Source organism: Podarcis melisellensis, assembly GCF_964234715.1.
Source record: "Podarcis melisellensis genome assembly, chromosome: 2".
Classification (NCBI taxonomy): domain Eukaryota; kingdom Metazoa; phylum Chordata; class Lepidosauria; order Squamata; family Lacertidae; genus Podarcis; species Podarcis melisellensis.
The window spans coordinates 108,481,007-108,499,773 of record NC_138529.1 but is presented as its reverse complement, the minus strand read 5'-3'; the positions used below and the strand labels follow the sequence as shown (position 1 = coordinate 108,499,773).

Below are 18,767 nucleotides of genomic sequence, written 5' to 3'. Positions count from 1 at the left end.
TCCGTCTACCCCAGACTTCCCCAGTATTCTACAGGAGTTACAACTTCAGCCTTTACCGTGGAAGGGGGCTCCGAAACATCATCGGAGGAAGAGATGCAGGGGCAACAGGAAGTTTAAATTCCCAATATTAAGAGATCTAAAGGAAAATAGTGCCCTCTTGCTAAACTTGCCCCCTTGTAGACATTCGAAAGACTGTCAAATCAACTATGCCGGCTTCTGCCTGGCTTTTTTACAAATAAGTCTTGACCTTATCATTGTTAATGGGGCGCTCCCCGGGGACAGAGAAGGCGTGTACACATTCATAAATACAAATGGAGCCAGCACAGTAGACTACTGTCTCACTAACAGGAAGGCTTTCAAATCAATTAAAAAATTCAACATCAATAATAGGACTGAAAGCGGTCACCTACCTCTAATCGTCTCCACTACTGGCCAAAACTCAATTCAGCGCTCTTACATAAAGCACGAGGGAAATAGATAATGCAAATGATCTAGGATTGCACAGAAAAAAATGGACACCTGAGATAGCAATTGCAGCTGTGAATAGATTGAATTCACAAACTGCAATTAAGTTAAGATCAATTATAATTAACAATCTATCAATAGATTCCTCCCTGATGGCTTACAAAAATCTTATTGAGTCCTTGCAGGATGTGGTCTCTGTTAACATAAACTCAGCCTGCAAGCCCCGCACTGCTAAAGGGCGCTGTTGGTTTGACCAAGAGTGCCGTACAAAGAAGGAAGCCTTAAGGAATGCTTATTTGGCCTATAGAAAAGATGTACTAAATTACTTACCTCCATCTTATTTCAAAATTAAAAAAGAGTATAAAGCCCTTTTAGCCTCAAAAAAAAAATAAAAATAAAAATCCATACTCGGATTCTTTTTCACAAAGGGTGGCAAGTATGTTCCAGCAGCCTTAAGGGTTTTCAACACAAAATCCGTTTCCCAACTCCTGTACACTGCAAATGTCTGGCATAATGGGGACCTGCCTAAGCTAGATGGCTTTCAGGCAAAATTTCTACAATCTCTGCTGCAGGTACCCAACTGTGTCCCCAACTCCATACTTCTGTTAGAAGCTGGTGAATGCCCAATTTCAACTAAAGCGTGGTAGACTGCCCTAAAACATTGGCTCAGGATTTCAGTGTTTGATCTAGGGAAGGGTTTGTACCAACACCTGAGCAATGAGGAATTTGTCAGCAAATGGCAGAAAACCATGGCTAAAAAAGCCACCTCTATTGGTCTGTCACCCCCCCCCCAACTTTACTACCTGGGTTATGAAGGCGCCCTAAATACATTAAAGCAAAGATTATGGGATAATACACACAGTGACTTTCAATCTCGATCACACACAGTCTGTAGTCTGCTGGCAGTAGGAGTACAATATGAGCATGTCTTTAAGTTAACACCTTACATTAAAAACCTAACAGTACCAAATCATCGAAGGTTATTCATCAAAGCCAAACTAAACGTCTTTCCTTCTGCAGTGTTGGATGGCAGGTTGAGAGGAGTTCCCTACCAGGACAGACTTTGCTCGTGTGCTCAAGACATCGATTCTATAAAACATATTTTGCTGCACTGTGCGAAATATGAGCAAGCCAGGGCTGAACTGATATTACCCTTGCTGGTACCTTTCCCGGGAAAATCGGAGGCTCACTATGTCAGGTTCCTATTGGAAGACCGGACAAACGCTAGAACATTAGCAGTGGCAAAGTTTTTATCGGTGGTTGCAAGAACCAATGATCCCTGTCTTTAAGTCTGAACAAAATGCTTGTTTAACCTGGAGGTAGTCCGCCTGAATTATGCATTGCTTTGAAATGATTTGTTGGGTCTCTGGACCGTAATAAAGCTTGATTGATTGATTGATTGATTATTATTATGACTAGAATGTAATTGAAACTAATAAGATTTTGGAATGCAGAAAGAAAATCATCTAACTGTCAAATCTAGCACACGGGGGGGGGCATGTTATCTAAATTATACAATTTGGCATTTGAAGTAATTGTATTATAAATTGGTATCGTTATAATGAATGTAATTGAAAACTAATAAAATTTATTATAAAAAACATTCATCCTGTTCTGCTTCTTGAAGGCTTTGCCAACATCAGAAACTGCAGAAACTGGCTGCTGGATTGAACCCAAAAGGAGGTAATAATAATAATAATAATAATAATAATAATAATAATAATAATAATAATAATTTATTTATACCCCACCCATCTGGCTGGGTATGCAAGATAGAATGAGCCTCATAGAAAGTGGAGAGAGAGAAGTTTTTCTCCCTCTCTCATAACACCAGAACTCCACAGAAACATCCATGGAAGCTGAACATTGCAAAATTCAGGAGGAAACAAAGTTCGTCTTCATCCAGCGCATGGTTAAAGTATGGTGCTCTTTCGCCCAGGAGGCAGTGGTGATTCCCCACTTGGATGGCTTCAAAAGAGGGTGAGAAAGGTTCGTGGGGGAAAGGGCCATTGAGAGCTACTAGCCATGAGGTCTGTGCTTTGCCTCCTTCTGAGTTTCTGGAAACTGCAGACGGGCAGAGAGCTCTTGTGAGTTTCCCACAGGCATCTGGGTGGCCTCTGTAAGAACAGGGTGCTGGACTCCTTATGCCCATGGCCTGATCCAGCCGGGCTCTTCTAATGTTCTTATAGTCTTATGAAGCTCAGGTTAATAAACAGTCCTCATGCTGAGTCAGAAGGGAATTCAGGGCAAAGGAGAGGCAGGGAAGGAAATCCCACCCCTTTTAGTTCTGGCTTGCCCTGTTGGCTTCAAGCCAACTAACAGTAGTTTTAGTAGCATGTAGGAATAACTGAGACCAACTACTGCAATAACAATTCCAGGAAATCAGTTCCATTTCCAGAAATCCAGGAAATTTAGTAGCAGCTGCTGACAATAGGTCTGTATAAGAAAATTTGCCACCACCTAAAAACATTATAATCTGCTTTATTGGTTTAACTTTTATATGTTTTAAGTGAGGGCTGTACCCGCGCCCGCCTGCACCCCCCCCCAGGTTTTATTGTTTTATCTTTTTGTAAACTGCTCTCAGGGTTTTTCTTTTTATAATCAAGCAGTGTTTCAGCCCCTCTGTGCTTTGCTTCCACACTTTTGGGACATTGGGGGACCTGGTCCCGACCCCCTAAAAATATTTAGGAGGCCCAAAAGGGTTTGGTTCCCAGGAGCAGCCCTCTTGCCAAGCCAGAGGGGAAGGCGAGACAAAGATAAATGAAGGGGAGAGTAGGAGGGAAATTCCGCCCCTGTTTGTTCTGGCTTGCCCTGTTGGCTTCGAACAAACTAACAGCAGTTCCAGAATAAACATTTGGCTTGCTGCAAGCAGGGCCAGATTTGGGTTTGATGAGGCCCTAAGCTACTGAAGGTAATGGGGACCTTTATATGTCCAGCGGTCCTTTGTCAACAACAAATTGTCGCAGTTTTTTGTGTTGAATATATGCTATATGGTAATTTATAGGTATCTAAAGCCATTTGCACATAACAAAATATGTATTTTATCAAAGTACATCCAGTTTTTTCCCCTTTAAATTTTTTTGGGGGCCCCCAAGAGAGTGGAGGCCTAAGCTGTAGCCCTAACCCCGCAGTGAGTGCCGCCCGGCATTTTGTCACTCCCCTCAGTGGTGACACCTGGGGCGTCCTGCACCCACCACACACCCCTTCCTCCGCCCCTGCTCCTAGGCTGAGACAGGCTGGAAATTAGGCTGTACAAACATGCTAAGAGTTTTGAAGAGACCAAGGACTCAGCTACATTAGTCAAGAAACAATGTTTTGAATGTGTTATAAACATGCAACACCAGATGGTGCCAGAGAGCAGAAAGAATTTCTATGCAATTTTTACATCGTGGTTTTGTTTTTTTGGGGAAAAGACAATTAAGAATAGACATTAGAGATGTTTATAAAATTACAGTCTTTGTGCTGAGTTTGAACAATTGCATTATAAATTGGTATTGCTATACTGAGGCTATTATTGGAATGTAATTGAAAACTAATAAAAATTATAATTAAAAATAATTATCACATTATGGATTCAGAAATACATGATGGGTTCATAAGGCTGCCGAGAAATTAGTCCTATTTATTGTAATCAGTTATAAGACTGGTTTCTCAGTATTACTAGATGGTGGTATCACAATGATGAGAATCGGGGGGGGGGAGTTAATGTCAGGAGGGGTGTGTAATATTTCCCCTTCATTATCTCTCCCAGCAACATGGGGGTGGGGGAGGCTTGGTTGAGTATTCATTCTCTCCTGTGTCTACATATGAAGCATTAGCAAACAAAGTGTATTGATATAAAGCTGCTTCATGTTCACATGATGTTAGCATTGACAAGACTACCCACCTCAAAATTAAACAGATGTCTGGCAACAAAGAGATCAAAACTAATATTGATGTACTCCAGGTGGTGCGCATAATCTGGTCAGCCCAGCTGAAAGAGTGAAAATAGAAGCATGATTTCAGAACCAGTTCATGCAATGATGCATGATTTCCTTCCTGGGCTTATATTGCAGGTGTTGAGAAATCAAATATCACATAACACAATAAAAACAGCATTCATAAATATAAAGTACTGATACGGAAGGGGGGGCATGTCTCTCCACCCCTTTTCACCAGTCATCAGAGGGTTCGAGGCGATGACCTAAAGTCCCCTCACTGTTGCACAAGCACCACACATAAACCCCAAGCCCAGAAATAAAGTGCCTTTTCCTTTCCCTGTGCCCGTTTATTTTCGTGGGTTGACCGGAGAACTTGAACAGAGCGCCTTTCCCTCTGCCCGATTACTTTATTGGTAGACCGGACAATATAGTAAAAATACTTATGAATGAACAGGACTATTTGCGTGCAGGAGCATCCTATCCAATCAGCCGACACCGAACGCGGCCTCCAGCCAATCAGAACAATGCATTCACCTTGCAGAGTTAGCTCAGCTCCAGCTGATGCACGCCTCATTTACCTTTTGACAAGCTGCTGACAGCTCCCTGCTGTGAGAACAATGGACTCACACCTCGTAAACCTTTTAATCCTATCAAAATTGCTACAAGGTATCCAGTTATTTCCGAATCGAGCTGTCACTGTCTAAAGGGGCTAAAATATATAAAAATTCATAGAAAATCACCCGTACCACCGATTCTCTTGCTTTCAGTGCCAATCTGCTCAATTTCCCCAGGACTTCAAGACTCCTCTGGCATCCTCCATAATCCCTCAGGCGGGATGTCACGTACACCCAGGAAGACCTTAATCATGTCAAATCACCCAGCCTAGCCTTTCCTCCAGGCATTGCCGGGTGACAGACTATGCAAACCAGGACCCTATTGTTCTCTCATCACTGGTACTCAGGATGTACTTATCTGTGCATATCCCCAGCTCTGCATATTCCCCCTCCCTCCTGGATATGTTAATCCCGTGTAACCCACCCCTTTCCTGATGTAATCATGATGTAACCGTGATGTGTTGATGATGCTTTTGAACTGTATCATGGGTAATGGTGGGAAGTTTTAAAAGTTCATGTCACCCCATCCTCGGGGTTCAATCTCACCTTGAACCTGTTGTGCAATAAACGTGGATCTTCTTCACCTTGCTCCTGTCTCTGGCTGCACTCCTTTTGCTCTACAGGGACCCGCGGACCTAGTCCGACGAGCTGGGTGGCAGAGCAGCCTCACACCTAGATTTTACAGTAACAGTATACAACTAGAGCAGATTGCAGCAATAGCTCATGGGTTACCATTAAAAAATTACCCTGAGGCAAAGATAACGCTGGGCAACAATTTTTTACTTTTTGAATGTTGTCTAGATTTCTACAACTGATTTAGGGTATTTTTGCACTGCTGAATCAGGAAATGGCATCCGTTTCTCTCCATCAGGTCAGGTTTTCTGTAAACTGAATGGTGAGCATTGATAAAGGTAAGTACACATAAATTGCATGTTGCTTCACCATTTTTCAAACTTCAGGGCTTGAACTTCCGTTTCTTGGAACTCCTGGAATGCTCAGCAGCAGGGAGGTCTCTCTTCAGAGTCCAACAGTAGTCAGCCATCATGACTGCGTCCCAGCGACTCTGATACCTGATCTCCATCTCTTTCATGTCCTGATGGAATCTCTCCCCCTGCTCGTCACTCATTGAACCCAGGTTCTCAGGAAACCGGTCCATATGTGAAAATAGGTAGTGCATCTTGACGCTCATGTTGCAGCCCAGGTTTCTGAAAGCAGTCAGCATGTTGTTGTCAAGTTCTGCGTAGTTTCTGGCCTTATTTTTGCCAAGAAAGTTCTTCACTACCAGAACAAATGCCTTCCACGCTTCCAGTTCCACTTCGGTCATTGAGTTTCCGAACTCTGGATCTCTAATGAGCTGACGGATCTGAGGACCATCAAAGATGCCAGCTTTCAACTTCTCCACGGTCAATCCTGGAAAAGCCTGGCACAAGTAAGTGAAGCAGTCACCATCCTTGTCCAGAGCCTTGGTGAACTGCTTGATTAAGCCGAGCTTGATGTGCAGCGATGGGAAGAGTATTCTGTCTCTGTCCACCAGAGGGTCGTTGATGACGTTCCTTTCTTTGCAAGGCACCAATTCCTCCCGCACAGGCCAGTCCTTCTTCGTGTAATGCTAAGCACGGTCCTTACTATCCCACATGCACAGAAAACATGGGTACCTGGTGAAGCCAGACTGTTGTCACAACAAAAAGTTCACCATCTTCAGGTCAACACAAATAAACCACTTATGCTGATCATAACCAATTTTTTCCAGCACATACTTCACCGCTTCATAGTTCTCCTTCAGTGTACTCGAGTGAGCCAGGGGTATAGAGGAAAACTGGTTGCCGTTGTGTAGCAGAACACATTTCAGTGATCGCTTGCTGCTGTCAATGAAGAGTCTCCAATCTTTGGGTTCGTACTGTGGCACTCCAAGCTTGAGCAGAAGCTGCGCAATACCTGCACAGTACACCAAGTCCTTCTCTTCCGAGAAAAAACGGAGGTACTCTTGATGCTTGTTGCGGAAGAAGCTGATGCGAGCACTGTCAGAGAGGAGGTTTTTTCCCCTTCAATCTGGATGCCAACAGTTCGGCAGAGTCCTTTGACAAGCTGAGGTAGCAAACTAGATCATTCAACTCCTTTTGGGAAAATGGATGTGGAGCATCATCTTCAAGAACCACTTCTTTTTCTTCATGTCCTACAACACTGGAGGCATCTTTGTCACTAATGTCAGGAAGTTCTCTGAAGATAGGCACTGGTATTTCATCACAATGAGCTACAGGACGACGTGCTGATTGAAGATCAGGATACTTCGTGGGGCAGCTGCCCCATTAACTTAGTTTTGATCCCCAATTTTATGCTTTGCTGGACCAATTTATGGAAGATTTCGAGGTTTTATGACTTCAAACTGATCCCTTTTCGACATAATCACCCAGAACTATCAGACCTGAATACTTATTGTCATTAAAATAATCATTTCCAATCAAAACAATTATTTGACAAGGCATTTTACCCCCACCAACTTCTTCTAAAATGCTCCACACAAGCGTACATGTGAACAAAAACGTAAAAAACGACATGTGGCCATAGCTCAAAAACTTGACCTGATTGATCAAAACCAATGTGATTTTTGGATTCAGCGCATCAGATTCATCCTAAATCAGCTGAAAAAACGCAGACAACAAATTTGTTGTTGACCAGTGTAACAAAGCAACCTGGCTGGTAGCCAGATTCTGTGACTTCAGCATTTCCCTAGTAAGCTATTTGTGTTTGGAAACCTATGTTAGGGTTCCCATCTTCCGAGCTGCAAAAACCCAGATGCATTCGGGGCATTCCCCCTCCCCTCCCCATCCCACATCTCTGTCCCCCGCCCCCTCCCTGCCCCACCTAACCTACCTTTCTCCAGCTGGGAGAAGCGGTACGGCATGGTTTGGTGGCTTAGTGCTGACGGCGGTGTGGCAGCCCTGGTGGTGGTGGTGTTGCAGACCCTGCTGTGGCACTTCCAGGCAGTGCGTGAAGGGGGTGGAGAGTGGCAGGCCCTGAAGAGCGCCTGCCCTCTCCCACTCTTCAGTGGCATGTGCCTGCCCCTCAAAAGAACCCCTAGATATATATGGTATATCCCTAAACCTGGACATTTCCTGTAGAATGCAAAGATCCGCCCAGATGGGCAGGTTGCCCCCCCCCAAAGAAGACATGTCCAGGAAATCCCAGACATAGGGCAACACTAACCTATGTCTGAAAATAATAATAAATAATACTAACTTTTTATTTATACCCCACCCATCTGGCTGGGTTTCCCCAGCCACTCTGGGCGGCTCCCAACAGAATACTAAAAACACAATACAAGATCAAACACTAAAAATGTCCCTAAATAGGGCTGCCTTCAGAAGTCTTCTAAAAGTCAGAAAGTGGTTTATTTCCTTGACATCTGATGGGAGGGCATTCCACAGGGTGGGCGCCACTAAGACAGGATGTTGTCTTATGGAAAGAAAAGTCATCTTTGACTGGAGAAAGGAAGCAGAGCAGGAAGAAGAGGAGCCTACCTGCCCCAACCCTACCCTTAGGCAGAGTGGTAGGAGGTCCATCTTGAACCCCTAGGAGAGCTGGGATTTGGTGTTTTCCAGAACCAGGTGGTTCCTGGATAGATCAATTAAATTTGTGTACCACACTCTATCTGCAGGTCTCAGGGCAGTTCACAGTTATGATGGTATTTCTAGGGGTGTAGCTTGGGGGATTAGGAACTAATAAAAGTTGGGGTCTTCTTTTGTTCGGGGCTTCCATTTTGCTTTGTCTTGTTGCGGGTGGGACTGTCATGACAGTATCAAATAAAGGCCAAGCCTACATGTTAAGTTGTGGGCGAACATGTCAGACAACACAGCAATTCTTTATTCAGATGCCAGAACAGAACTAGCTGAGGAGCTCAGTCAGCCTGCTTATATAGAGCTCCAGAACAATGCAACTGTTGCCATTTTCTAAAACTATCCAATCACTGAACGTCACTTTTCGATCCTTCATTTGCATACAAAACTATCCAATCACTGAACGTCACTTTTCGATCGTTCATTTGCATAACTATCTACAGTATTCCCCTGCTGGCCCAGGGTGAGAACTTCAGTACATAACACTACAGGCTGCTGATTTGCTCCAAGTTATCCTGGTTGGTGTCTTTGCTTTTGTCCAAGGGAGCCCTTGGATACCTCCATTAACATTGCCCAGAGTGGTTGGGGCAGCTCAGTAAGATGTGTGGGATATAAATAGTAAGATTATCATGATGTAATGGGACGTCCCAATTTTCATCGGAGAAATGTTGAAGGGTATGGAAACCCCCCCCCAAAAAAATTGGTTGTAGTTAAAAAATAAAATCAAATTGCCTAGAAATTAGCAGAGTTGAGTGTCACTGCTGCAGAGAGGTCTCAGCCAATCTGAGGAGCAAGGGAAGAGGCTTATGTCCCTTCTTTTTAAAATAGGCATTTCCTCCCCCCCCCACCCCGCATACCCCCTATGACCCCCCCACTCCAAATCAGCTCTGGGGTGTCAAGAGAACACTAGAACATTGTGCATGGGGGAGGGGAGATATTTCCATCTGGGGAGGGGGAATTCCATCTGAAAATGTTTGTGCTGATGGAATGATCACCTTGACACTTACCCAATTCTACCCACTGAGTTTCACCTCTTCAGGGCTACTCAAGCAAAAATGCTGCTGAGTAAGTATGCTTATGAGCAGTGCTCCCCCCCCCCCCAAAAAAAAGTTCATTTTCCGTCACATATTGAAATACTGCCCCTCAATGAGGCCAAACTTAGATTCACAAAATGTTATGGGGTATGCGTAGCCCTGCGTACCCCCAGGAATAAAGCACTGCTTATGAAAGTCCTGGAGATTTTCCTGCATGGAAAATTCCTAGCGTTGAATGCAGTTTGAAAGCACATCAAAGTGCAAGTAGATCAATAGGTACCGCTCCGGCAGGAAGGTAAACTGCATTTCCTTGTGCTGCTCTGGTTCACCAGAAGCGGCTTAGTCATGCTGGCCACGTGACCCGGAAGCTGTACGCCGGCTCCCTTGGCCAATAAAGTGAGATGAGCGCCGCAACCCCAGAGTCGGTCACGACTGGACCTAACGGTCAGGGGTCCCTTTACCTTTACCTAAACTGTATTTTGGGTTCAAAGCTTGATGTTTACTGATTAATGAGTTTGAAACAGCTTTTTTAGGCTCCTGGCTAAGTTGATCTTTAGGCTGTTTGTTCCACATTGAGGCAGAAGTCAAGGATCCCACTCAGCAGAAGCAGAAGTGATAAGATCATAGTTAAAACAAAATAAAAAAATTCCTTCCAGTGGCACTTTAGAGAGCAACTACGTTTGTTATTGGTGTGAGCTTTCGTGCGCATGCACACTTCTTCAGATAGTACTTAGTACACAATGCCTTTAAGGGCAGGTGTCCCATTAAGACCTTCAAGTCCAAAGGCAATAATCTCCTAATTGCACCACTGTTCGACCTTTTACAGCCTTCTGTGTTCTTGTTCATGTTCAGTCTTATCAGCTCGCCTGCAGATTGTGAGGGAAATAGATGGCTGATTGCTGTAGGGTCAGTTCCCTTTGTGGGCGAGGAGGGGATGGCAGAGAAGCAGGAGGGGGAGCGGGGGTGGAGCTGAATGCAGCGGCCTCATGGCTTCAACGACCAGCCGCTTCTCCTGCCGCTATCATTGGCGGGAGGCTACTTTGACCCTCCTTCCCCTTCCTGGCAGGAAGAGGACAAGAAGGAGAGCTAGCCAGAGAGCAAAAAGAATTTCCATGCGATTTTTGCATAGCATTTTTTTTCTTTTGAAGAAAAGGCAAGTAAGAATAGACATAAGAGGTGTTTATAAAATTACAGTCTTTGTGCCAAGGGAACTTCCACCCCTTTTAGTTCTGACTTCCCCTGTTGGCTTCAAACCAGCTAACAGAACTTCTAGGAAATGAGTTTTAGTAGCAGCTGCTGGCAACAAGCCTGGCAACATTCTTGTGTACAAAAGCCTACCAGTTGTTTAGAAAGATGATGTAATTATAATCTGCTTTAATATTTTTACTTTTGTATGTTTTAAATAAGGGTTGTGTTTTTTCTCACTTTTTTATCTTTTTGTAAATCGCTCTGAGGTTTTTCACAATCAATTGCTGTACGAATTATATGATTCCCAGGTTGGGGAAGGCAGAGATTCTCCTGTGCATGATTAGGTTAGGTTTGTCACTTTCAAAAAATAATGAATTTTTACTGCTTTCTGCTACTTAACCATTTTTTATGGAGCAGATTTTGGGCACCTAAACGCTTGCCATCTTTTGTGAGACCTTGCATTGGCTGCCTTCAAAACATTAAGATCTTTCATTATTTTAAAAATCTCATTCTCTTTTGCATTCCTCCCTCAAGAGGCTACATAAAATTATAGAAACCAATGCTCTTTTCAACTTTCCGCAGGCATTTTCCTGCCACTATAACACTTTTAATTTTCTTTTACTATAATACCTACCTTGCTTCAAGCAAGCTTGTCACTTGTTAGTCTCAAAACTCAGCAATCGCCAAGTTGCCAGCTGGCACCAGGACTTCAGCAGCTGTTTCTCCTTCTGCACATTGAGGGTGATCACATTCCCCACTGGGAGGGCCTGCCCTTTGTTTGTGGGGTTGATTTTAAATCATACACTTTGTGGCCAAGAATGTATTCAGCCTCTAAAAGGGTTGCACTGTTCTCTGAAGCAGGGGAGAAGACCTTGGGAACTGAAACCATCTCTAGATTCAGGCTGGGGGGTGAGATTAAAGGCTGGGTGGGGCTGGAGTCAGAAACTGTTGACTAGGCCTTATCCGGAGAGAACGAGGAGGCGGGAGAGGGGGGAGGAAGAGGAGATGAATAGCAGGAACCAGTCGTTTTGAAAACAGTTTCTAGTTTGCTTCTTGTGGACTTGGTAGGCAGCAGATACTTGTTCCTGCACTGCAGAACCTGGCGCTGGGTTGATTCTGCCAGAAGGTATTCTATAATATATTGGAGGAGGGAGAAATATTGGGAGGGGGAGGAAAGGGAGATGGGGAGGGAGACTGGGGAAAGGAGAAGGAGAGGAGGAAGGGGGAGAGGGTTTGGGGCTGAAGAAAAAACATTTCTAAAATAATATAAGCACTGCTCTTTTTCTAAAAAAATATTTAAGGGTACTCTCATTTTGACTCAAAAAAATCTATAGAAAATTTATAGTTGAAATCGAGAAAAATAAATATAGTAACTGGAAAGGGCAGAGAAGACTTACAGTGGTACCTCGGGTTAAGTACTTAATTTGTTCAGGAGGTCCGTACTTAACCTGAAACTGTTCGTAACCTGATGCACCACTTTAGCTAATGGGGCCTCCTGCTGCCGCCGCACCGCTGGAACACGATTTCTGTTCTTATCCTGAAGCAAAGTTCTTAACCCAAGGTTAGCAGAGTCTGTAACCTGAAGCGTATGTAACCCGAGGTACTGTGATAGGAATTTTATGGTCTTAGATATATAGTAATGTTCATAACTGCACATACATAGATCAACACAGGAAGACCAACCTGGAACCATTTTGATTCCTAAACTGACCAAATCCTTTCTCTGCAAGGTTAAACTGAAAAAGCCTCCCCATTGTCTCTTTCCTCACAAATCCTGTCTCAAGGATATGTCTGTTTGAATAAGGTGTGAGCCTGTGACCTGGCCCAGGAAATAAGTATTTTACCACTACAAAAGAATGGCCAGGCTCCTCAGGCAATCCAATCAAGTAACCTGCTAGACAGGAGATAAACAACAACAGGAGAAAAACAATATTAAAATTTCTGTGATGTAGGTGGGGTGTATCTGAGGGGTGGTCTTAGGTTACACCCCTTCTGTGATGTATGCATAATGTTTCTGGGGGTGGTCTTGATCTAGAGGATGGGAATTTCAAAAGTCTTTATAAACTCTTGCACAGCATTTTTGTGGGTCCTCCTCCCTTCCTGCGGGTGAGGGGAGCACCCTGTTGCAACAGATCAATAAAGATCAAGCTTACTAGCTGCTTTGCTTCTCAATATTCTCTGGTTGGCCTCTGTTATTTTTTCCTACCAATAGGGAACCTATGTAAGGACTCTATATGGCCTCTTGGATACCCCTTCAGGGAAAAGGGCATATTTTTATTTACAACAGTACCACTGTATTCCAAAAGGTGGCTTTTAATTTCCTTCAAAAAGGAAACCCAGAGGGGAAAACACAAATCCACAGACCAAAATCTGTGCTTCTGCCAAAAGAGAAAAAAGGAGTGAACTGATTATTAAGGACCACAGAAATTATTTTTTAAAAAAAATCCAGAAAAGAAGGGGAATTTAGGTCCCCCATTCCTCTCCTGGCCGAACTCTGGGCTGGGATCAAATGACCGTGGAGCACTTAGATTCAAAAATGTTTAGGGGTGCGTGTACTCCCACGTGGCCCCAGAAAAAAGCACTGAATATAAGGCTGGCTTTGATTGGGGGAACTGCTAGAATACATTTGGGCATCGTGAGGGAAGAGAGGGGGAGAACGTTTTCTTGTGCAAGGAGAAATCCTTGTCCTGACAGAACTTTCTCCTAGCACTGCTAGGAATGCAACCCAAAGTTCTCACCAACTCATTCAATATAATAGGGAATTTAAGAATGGCTATACAGTGGTACCTTGGTTCTCAAATGCCTTGGTACTGAAACAACTTGGAACCCAAACACTGCAAACCCAAACATAAGTGTTCCTGTTTGTGACCTTTTTTGGAAGCCAAACGTGCTCTGTTTTGAGTGTTACACTTCCAATTTGAATGTTACGCTTCTATATTGAGAGTTACGCTGAGGTCTGTCAGATTTTGCTATTTATTTTGTGTTTTTTGCTCTTGTGGCTCTTTTTTGTTTTGTTTTTGTCACTGTGTGGAACCCAGTTCAGCTACTAATTGATTGATTGGTTGTGTGACTGCCGTACATTGTTTATGGCTTTCATTTTATGGATCAATGGTCTCGTTAGATATTAAAATTCATGGTAAATTGCTGTTTTAGGAGTTGTTTTTAAACTTCTGGAATGGATTAATCCATTCTGCAATACTTTTTGTGGGAAAGCACGCCTTGGTTTTGGAATGGACTTCTGGAACAGATTAAGTTTGAGAACCAAGGTACCACTGGACTGTTGTTCAGGCTTCAGAAAAAAGTGGAAGAAATTTGCAGAAATATGAGCCTCTCTGGATTAAGCCTGCCAAATATTAGGCAGATCCGTTCGGAGGTTTTTGTGCCGGACGCCTTTATTAAAGTGGGTCAGACCTCACTATTAAGTTGTGGGTGAACATAGCAGATGACACTGAGATTTCTCCAAGTGGTTCTTTATAGTAAGCTGGGACTGAACTGAACTGAACAGCTCAGCCGGCCTGCTTTTATAGCCAGCCGGCTGTCAACATTGTAACATCAACACCCCAGGGTTTCCGGCCCAAACTAACTGATGTGGACCTGAGTGAAAACTATATACACAATACCCCCTGGTGGCCAGGGTGAGAACTTCAATGTGTCCATTTCTGGGCACCACCAGTTACGGAGAATGTTGACAAGCTGGAAGGTGTCCAGAGGAGGGCGACATTTCCTTATAAGGCTTGGAAACCAAGCTTAATGAGGAGGGGGAGCTGGCTATGTTTAGCCTGGGAAAGAGGAGACTGAGGGGAGATACGGTAGCCATTTTCAAATATCTCAGGGGCTGCTCTCATTCACTTTTTCTCAATGCCAGGCCAGTGGGTGGTCCTATATTTGCATAGTAGCTTCCCAATTAGATATTGTTGTAAGTTTAGCAGAGGAGATGGGGGGGCGGGTAGGCTGCATGCCTGAGACCCTGCTAATTCCTAGATCCAGCAAGGGCTAAAATCTTGGTAATGGCCCTTAAGTAATGGTAATGGTCAGGAGCATGGCGGAGTCAAGCAAGGAAGGAGATGGAAGAAAAACAGGCTCTGACTCTGAATCTGACCGGCTGCAGGAGGAAGCAGACCCAGCCCCCCCCTTTCCTACCAAGATATTGGTTTACTGAGACAGTGTGAGCAAGTTTCCAAGAAGGGGGCGTAGATGCTAGGCAACCAGATAGGCAGAGGATTGACAGCTCTTTCTCTGGAAAGGATAGAATTTCCCGACCCTCAATCCCGAAGAGCTGAAATGGTGAGATTGCAAAGGAAGTAGAAAAGGGGAAAACAGGTTTTCCTGTTGTGACTACAATGATGACCCCGAGGAACCAACTGTGTCCATTTCTGGACACTGCAATTTAAGGAGGATGTTGACAAACTGGAAAGTGTCCAGAGGAGAGTGATATTTCCTCATAAGGCTTATGAGGAGGAGGAGCTGGGTAGGAGGAGACTGAGGGGAAATATAATACAATAGCCATCTTCAACTATCTCAAGGGCTGCTCCCTTTCACTTGTCTCAATGCTTTCATTTCATCAAGTAGATGTAGAAATATTACTGTAATCATTTAGAATAAAAAGAAACAATATTTCATATATGAATTTTCCAGCTCTGTAAATTAGTATATGTAAGACCACCTTTAGGGCTTTTGTGGGGAGACTAGACTAATATGGAAGCAAAACTGCACCTTTTAAAGACTTCAAGAAGATACACCAGTGTGGTGTAGTGGTTAAGAGTGGTGGACTCGTAATCTGGTGAACCGGGTTCGCGTCTCCGCTCCTCCACATGCAGCTGCTGGGTGACCTTGGGCCAGTCATGCTTCTCTGAAGTCTCTCAGCCCCACACACCTCACAGAGTGTTTGTTGTGGGGGAGGAAGGGAAAGGAGAATGTTAGCCGCTTTGAGACTCCTTAAAGGGAGTGAAAGGCGGGGTATCAAATCCAAACTCTTCTCCTTCTTCTTCTCTGCTCTGTAATTTTGTCTCCACAGAGGAATCTTGGGACATTGATGCTATGGCAAAAACTGATGTTGTGATGAATTTTTTTCTGGCAAAAGCACAGAACTGATGCCTCAGACTCTGAAGAGGCTTTTGTTTCATTAGGAATAAAAGGAGTCACGAAGACAAAACAGGGAAGTGGAAAACTTATTAAGTACAGCTTGGCTGGACAAAGTATCCGATTAAAGCACACGATTAAGTAGTATTTATCTCACCACATCATGATCTGCTTTGAACATATCTCAAGAAATTGCAAAACTCTGTGTAACTGAGTAGCATTTATTGTGCGGTCTGTAGATCCTCCTGGGAGAAAGAAAAGATGTGTTTGTCTGAAACTGAAAAGACGGAGCAAAGGCTCCCCATGAATCCAGATGCAGCAGGGAATGGGGAATGTCGGAGAAGCATAAGTAATGGAAGCACCAAACAAGCAAGAGAAGTCTTCTCTCCGAAACCAGGCCATTTTCCATATGGTAAGTGAGTTCTGATGAGAAAGGCATGAGTTTGTCAGAAAAGATAAGGATTTTCTGCTGGGATGAGAGTTGCAGAATGCAGGCCAACTAATCAACTAATCATGGGGACGCTAATTTATTCAGGCAATTAAGAGACATTGGAAAAGGATGGCTACATAGACACTCGTGTGAAAATTGAGGAATGCTTCTCCGACTCTTCTTAGTTCCTCTCTCAGATGGAACAATCCTTACTCTCACAGGCATGCACAGAAGGGGGTGAGGCTGCCCTTGAGGAGAGAGATTCCTGGCTGTTCTTCCTGTTCACCTTCCATGTACACCAAGAATGGAGAGTTTGTCTCTCACCAGATGTTGCTGGATTCAACTCCCTCCCATCACTCCCTGCCAGCATGGCCAATGTAGACCAAAAACATCTGGAGGACCACATGGTCCCCATTCCTGCTGCACACAGACCTAGAGAGTCACTGATAAGCGAAGAGACCAGAAATCTGCAAGTGCAGGCGCATGGTCCACAGCATTTACTAGCACAGTGACACTTTAATGCTTTGTTGTTATTGTTGTTGTTGTTATATGATGCCCATCTGATTGGGTTGAATGGTATACATTACAGTAGACCATACCGACATTTATATTTGAGTGGGTGATATATATATATATATATATATGCTTTCGTAGATTTTCACGGGTACAGGAATGCAGGTTTTGGTGTCCTCGGGTGTCTTCCCGTGTAAAAGTTGGGGTGTCTAGGCGACGTTTCGACGAGGTCTCACTCGTCATCTTCAGGCTGGTGCTTTCGGCTTCTTGTTACTGGAACAGAGTTACTGGGCTCTGTTCCAGTAACAAGAAGCCGAAAGCACCAGCCTGAAGATGACGAGTGAGACCTCGTCGAAACGTCGCCTAGACACCCCAACTTTTACACGGGAAGACACCCGAGGACACCAAAACCTGCATATATATATATATATATATAAAATAAATAAAATAAAATTCTCAGCAAATCTAGAAACAACCAATACTGTGTAAATCCCCTGGCAGAGATCCCCTGCTCGACTGACTTCACAACTTTGCGTTCTGCAACACTACTTCAGAACATATATTTCAAAACATATTGGTTCCTCTTTCTTCCAGGATCCTAATCTGACCAACCAAGTGTTGGCATATTTACATGCTGGTGACATGGCATTAACTGAAATATATATATATATATATATATATATATATATATATATATATATATATATGCTGAAAGCAGCCACTCAGAGCTGCATATTGCTGATGAACCACTTTGCTGGCTAGTCCTTACATTTGGACCTGGTTTTCTTTAACTGTCAGTTATGTCATCCTCACCATATAATTAATATAGCAACCTTAGTACATCTGCTAATCCTGGTCCGTGAACTACGAACTGCTATTTTGACTTATTTGGGTGAGGCAAGCTTGAAAATTCACTATCCTGTATTGAATGAATAAAGCTTCTTCTAGCACAGGAAATCTTGTTTGGTTGAACAATTCATTTTAATGCATTTTGTTTTGCACATTAATGGATCTACCTGTGATGTGTTGGAACCAACCCTATGTTATACAGAAATGTGCAAGGGCTTAAACTGTATGCCCTTAATGGTTTGTTTTACAATCAAGATTAAAATGGTTTCAGGTTATTTGCTTGAGGTTGCTGCACTAGCCTGAGATGCGTGAACAAAATATCCCATTCTGTTTCTACATAGGACAGAGATCTCCTGTCACTTCCATGCTGCCAGCAACAAAAACTTTCAACTTCTGTTTTGAGGGCAATTCAGATGCTCTAAAAGAGATGGGTAACCTTTAAAATTAAAGGGGGGGGGAGAGAAAATGCTCGCTCCAAGCCCATTTTTGTAAGGTCGCAAATATAAGCTGCACTTTAACTTTTCACGGTCAGAATTTGGAAAAAAAGTGAGGCTTATATTCAGGCCTATACAGTAAACATTATTGTGCATCACCTTGATAGTTTAGGAGATGGTGGCATGTGAATACTTTTTAATAAAATAAATAACTGGTGACTCACCAGCCATGCGCAGAGGCCTACCAGTTGGCTGACATTGTGGTGGGAGGCACCAAGCCTATGAGCTTCATGATGCCACAGGTGAACTTGGTTCATCTCATACCCTTCCAACATCCCACTGACCAAAATTGGGACGTTTCTTTTTTTGGTCCCCAGCTGACTTGCACTACAAGTCAGACTCAGACCAAAAAATGGGACATTCTGGGATGCAATCAGAAGCCAGGATTGGCTTCTGTAATTCCAGGATGTCCCACATAAATCAGGACTGTTGAGTGGTATGACATCTTGGTGTGATGCAAGCTTGAACTCACACCTTCAGTGTGGGTGGACTACCCAAGCCTTGGTAGACTTGGAATCCCCAGATACTTTGGAGATTCTAGAAGGACTTGTCTGGCATGTTGTTGAA

General features: G+C 43.6%; 2 protein-coding genes across 3 annotated transcripts in view; one reads left to right on the top strand and one right to left on the bottom strand.

Annotated features, from left to right (window-relative positions):
• Positions 1 to 18,767, bottom strand: part of LOC309365150 (killer cell lectin-like receptor subfamily F member 1) — a 56,766-nt gene that overhangs the window by 21,197 nt on the left and 16,802 nt on the right. The window lies entirely within an intron of this gene.
• Positions 1 to 18,767, top strand: part of LOC309365097 (C-type lectin domain family 2 member D11-like) — a 59,447-nt gene that overhangs the window by 37,688 nt on the left and 2,992 nt on the right. Inside the window, exon 3 of one of the 2 annotated variants that reach the window (XM_081903247.1) lies at positions 16,060 to 16,326. The exons of the other annotated variant lie outside the window; for it this stretch is intronic. Coding sequence (XP_081759373.1) covers positions 16,176 to 16,326 — 151 coding nt within the window. The 5' untranslated portion in view covers positions 16,060 to 16,175. The remainder of the gene's footprint in view (positions 1 to 16,059; positions 16,327 to 18,767) is intronic. 2 annotated transcript variants of the gene reach the window in all.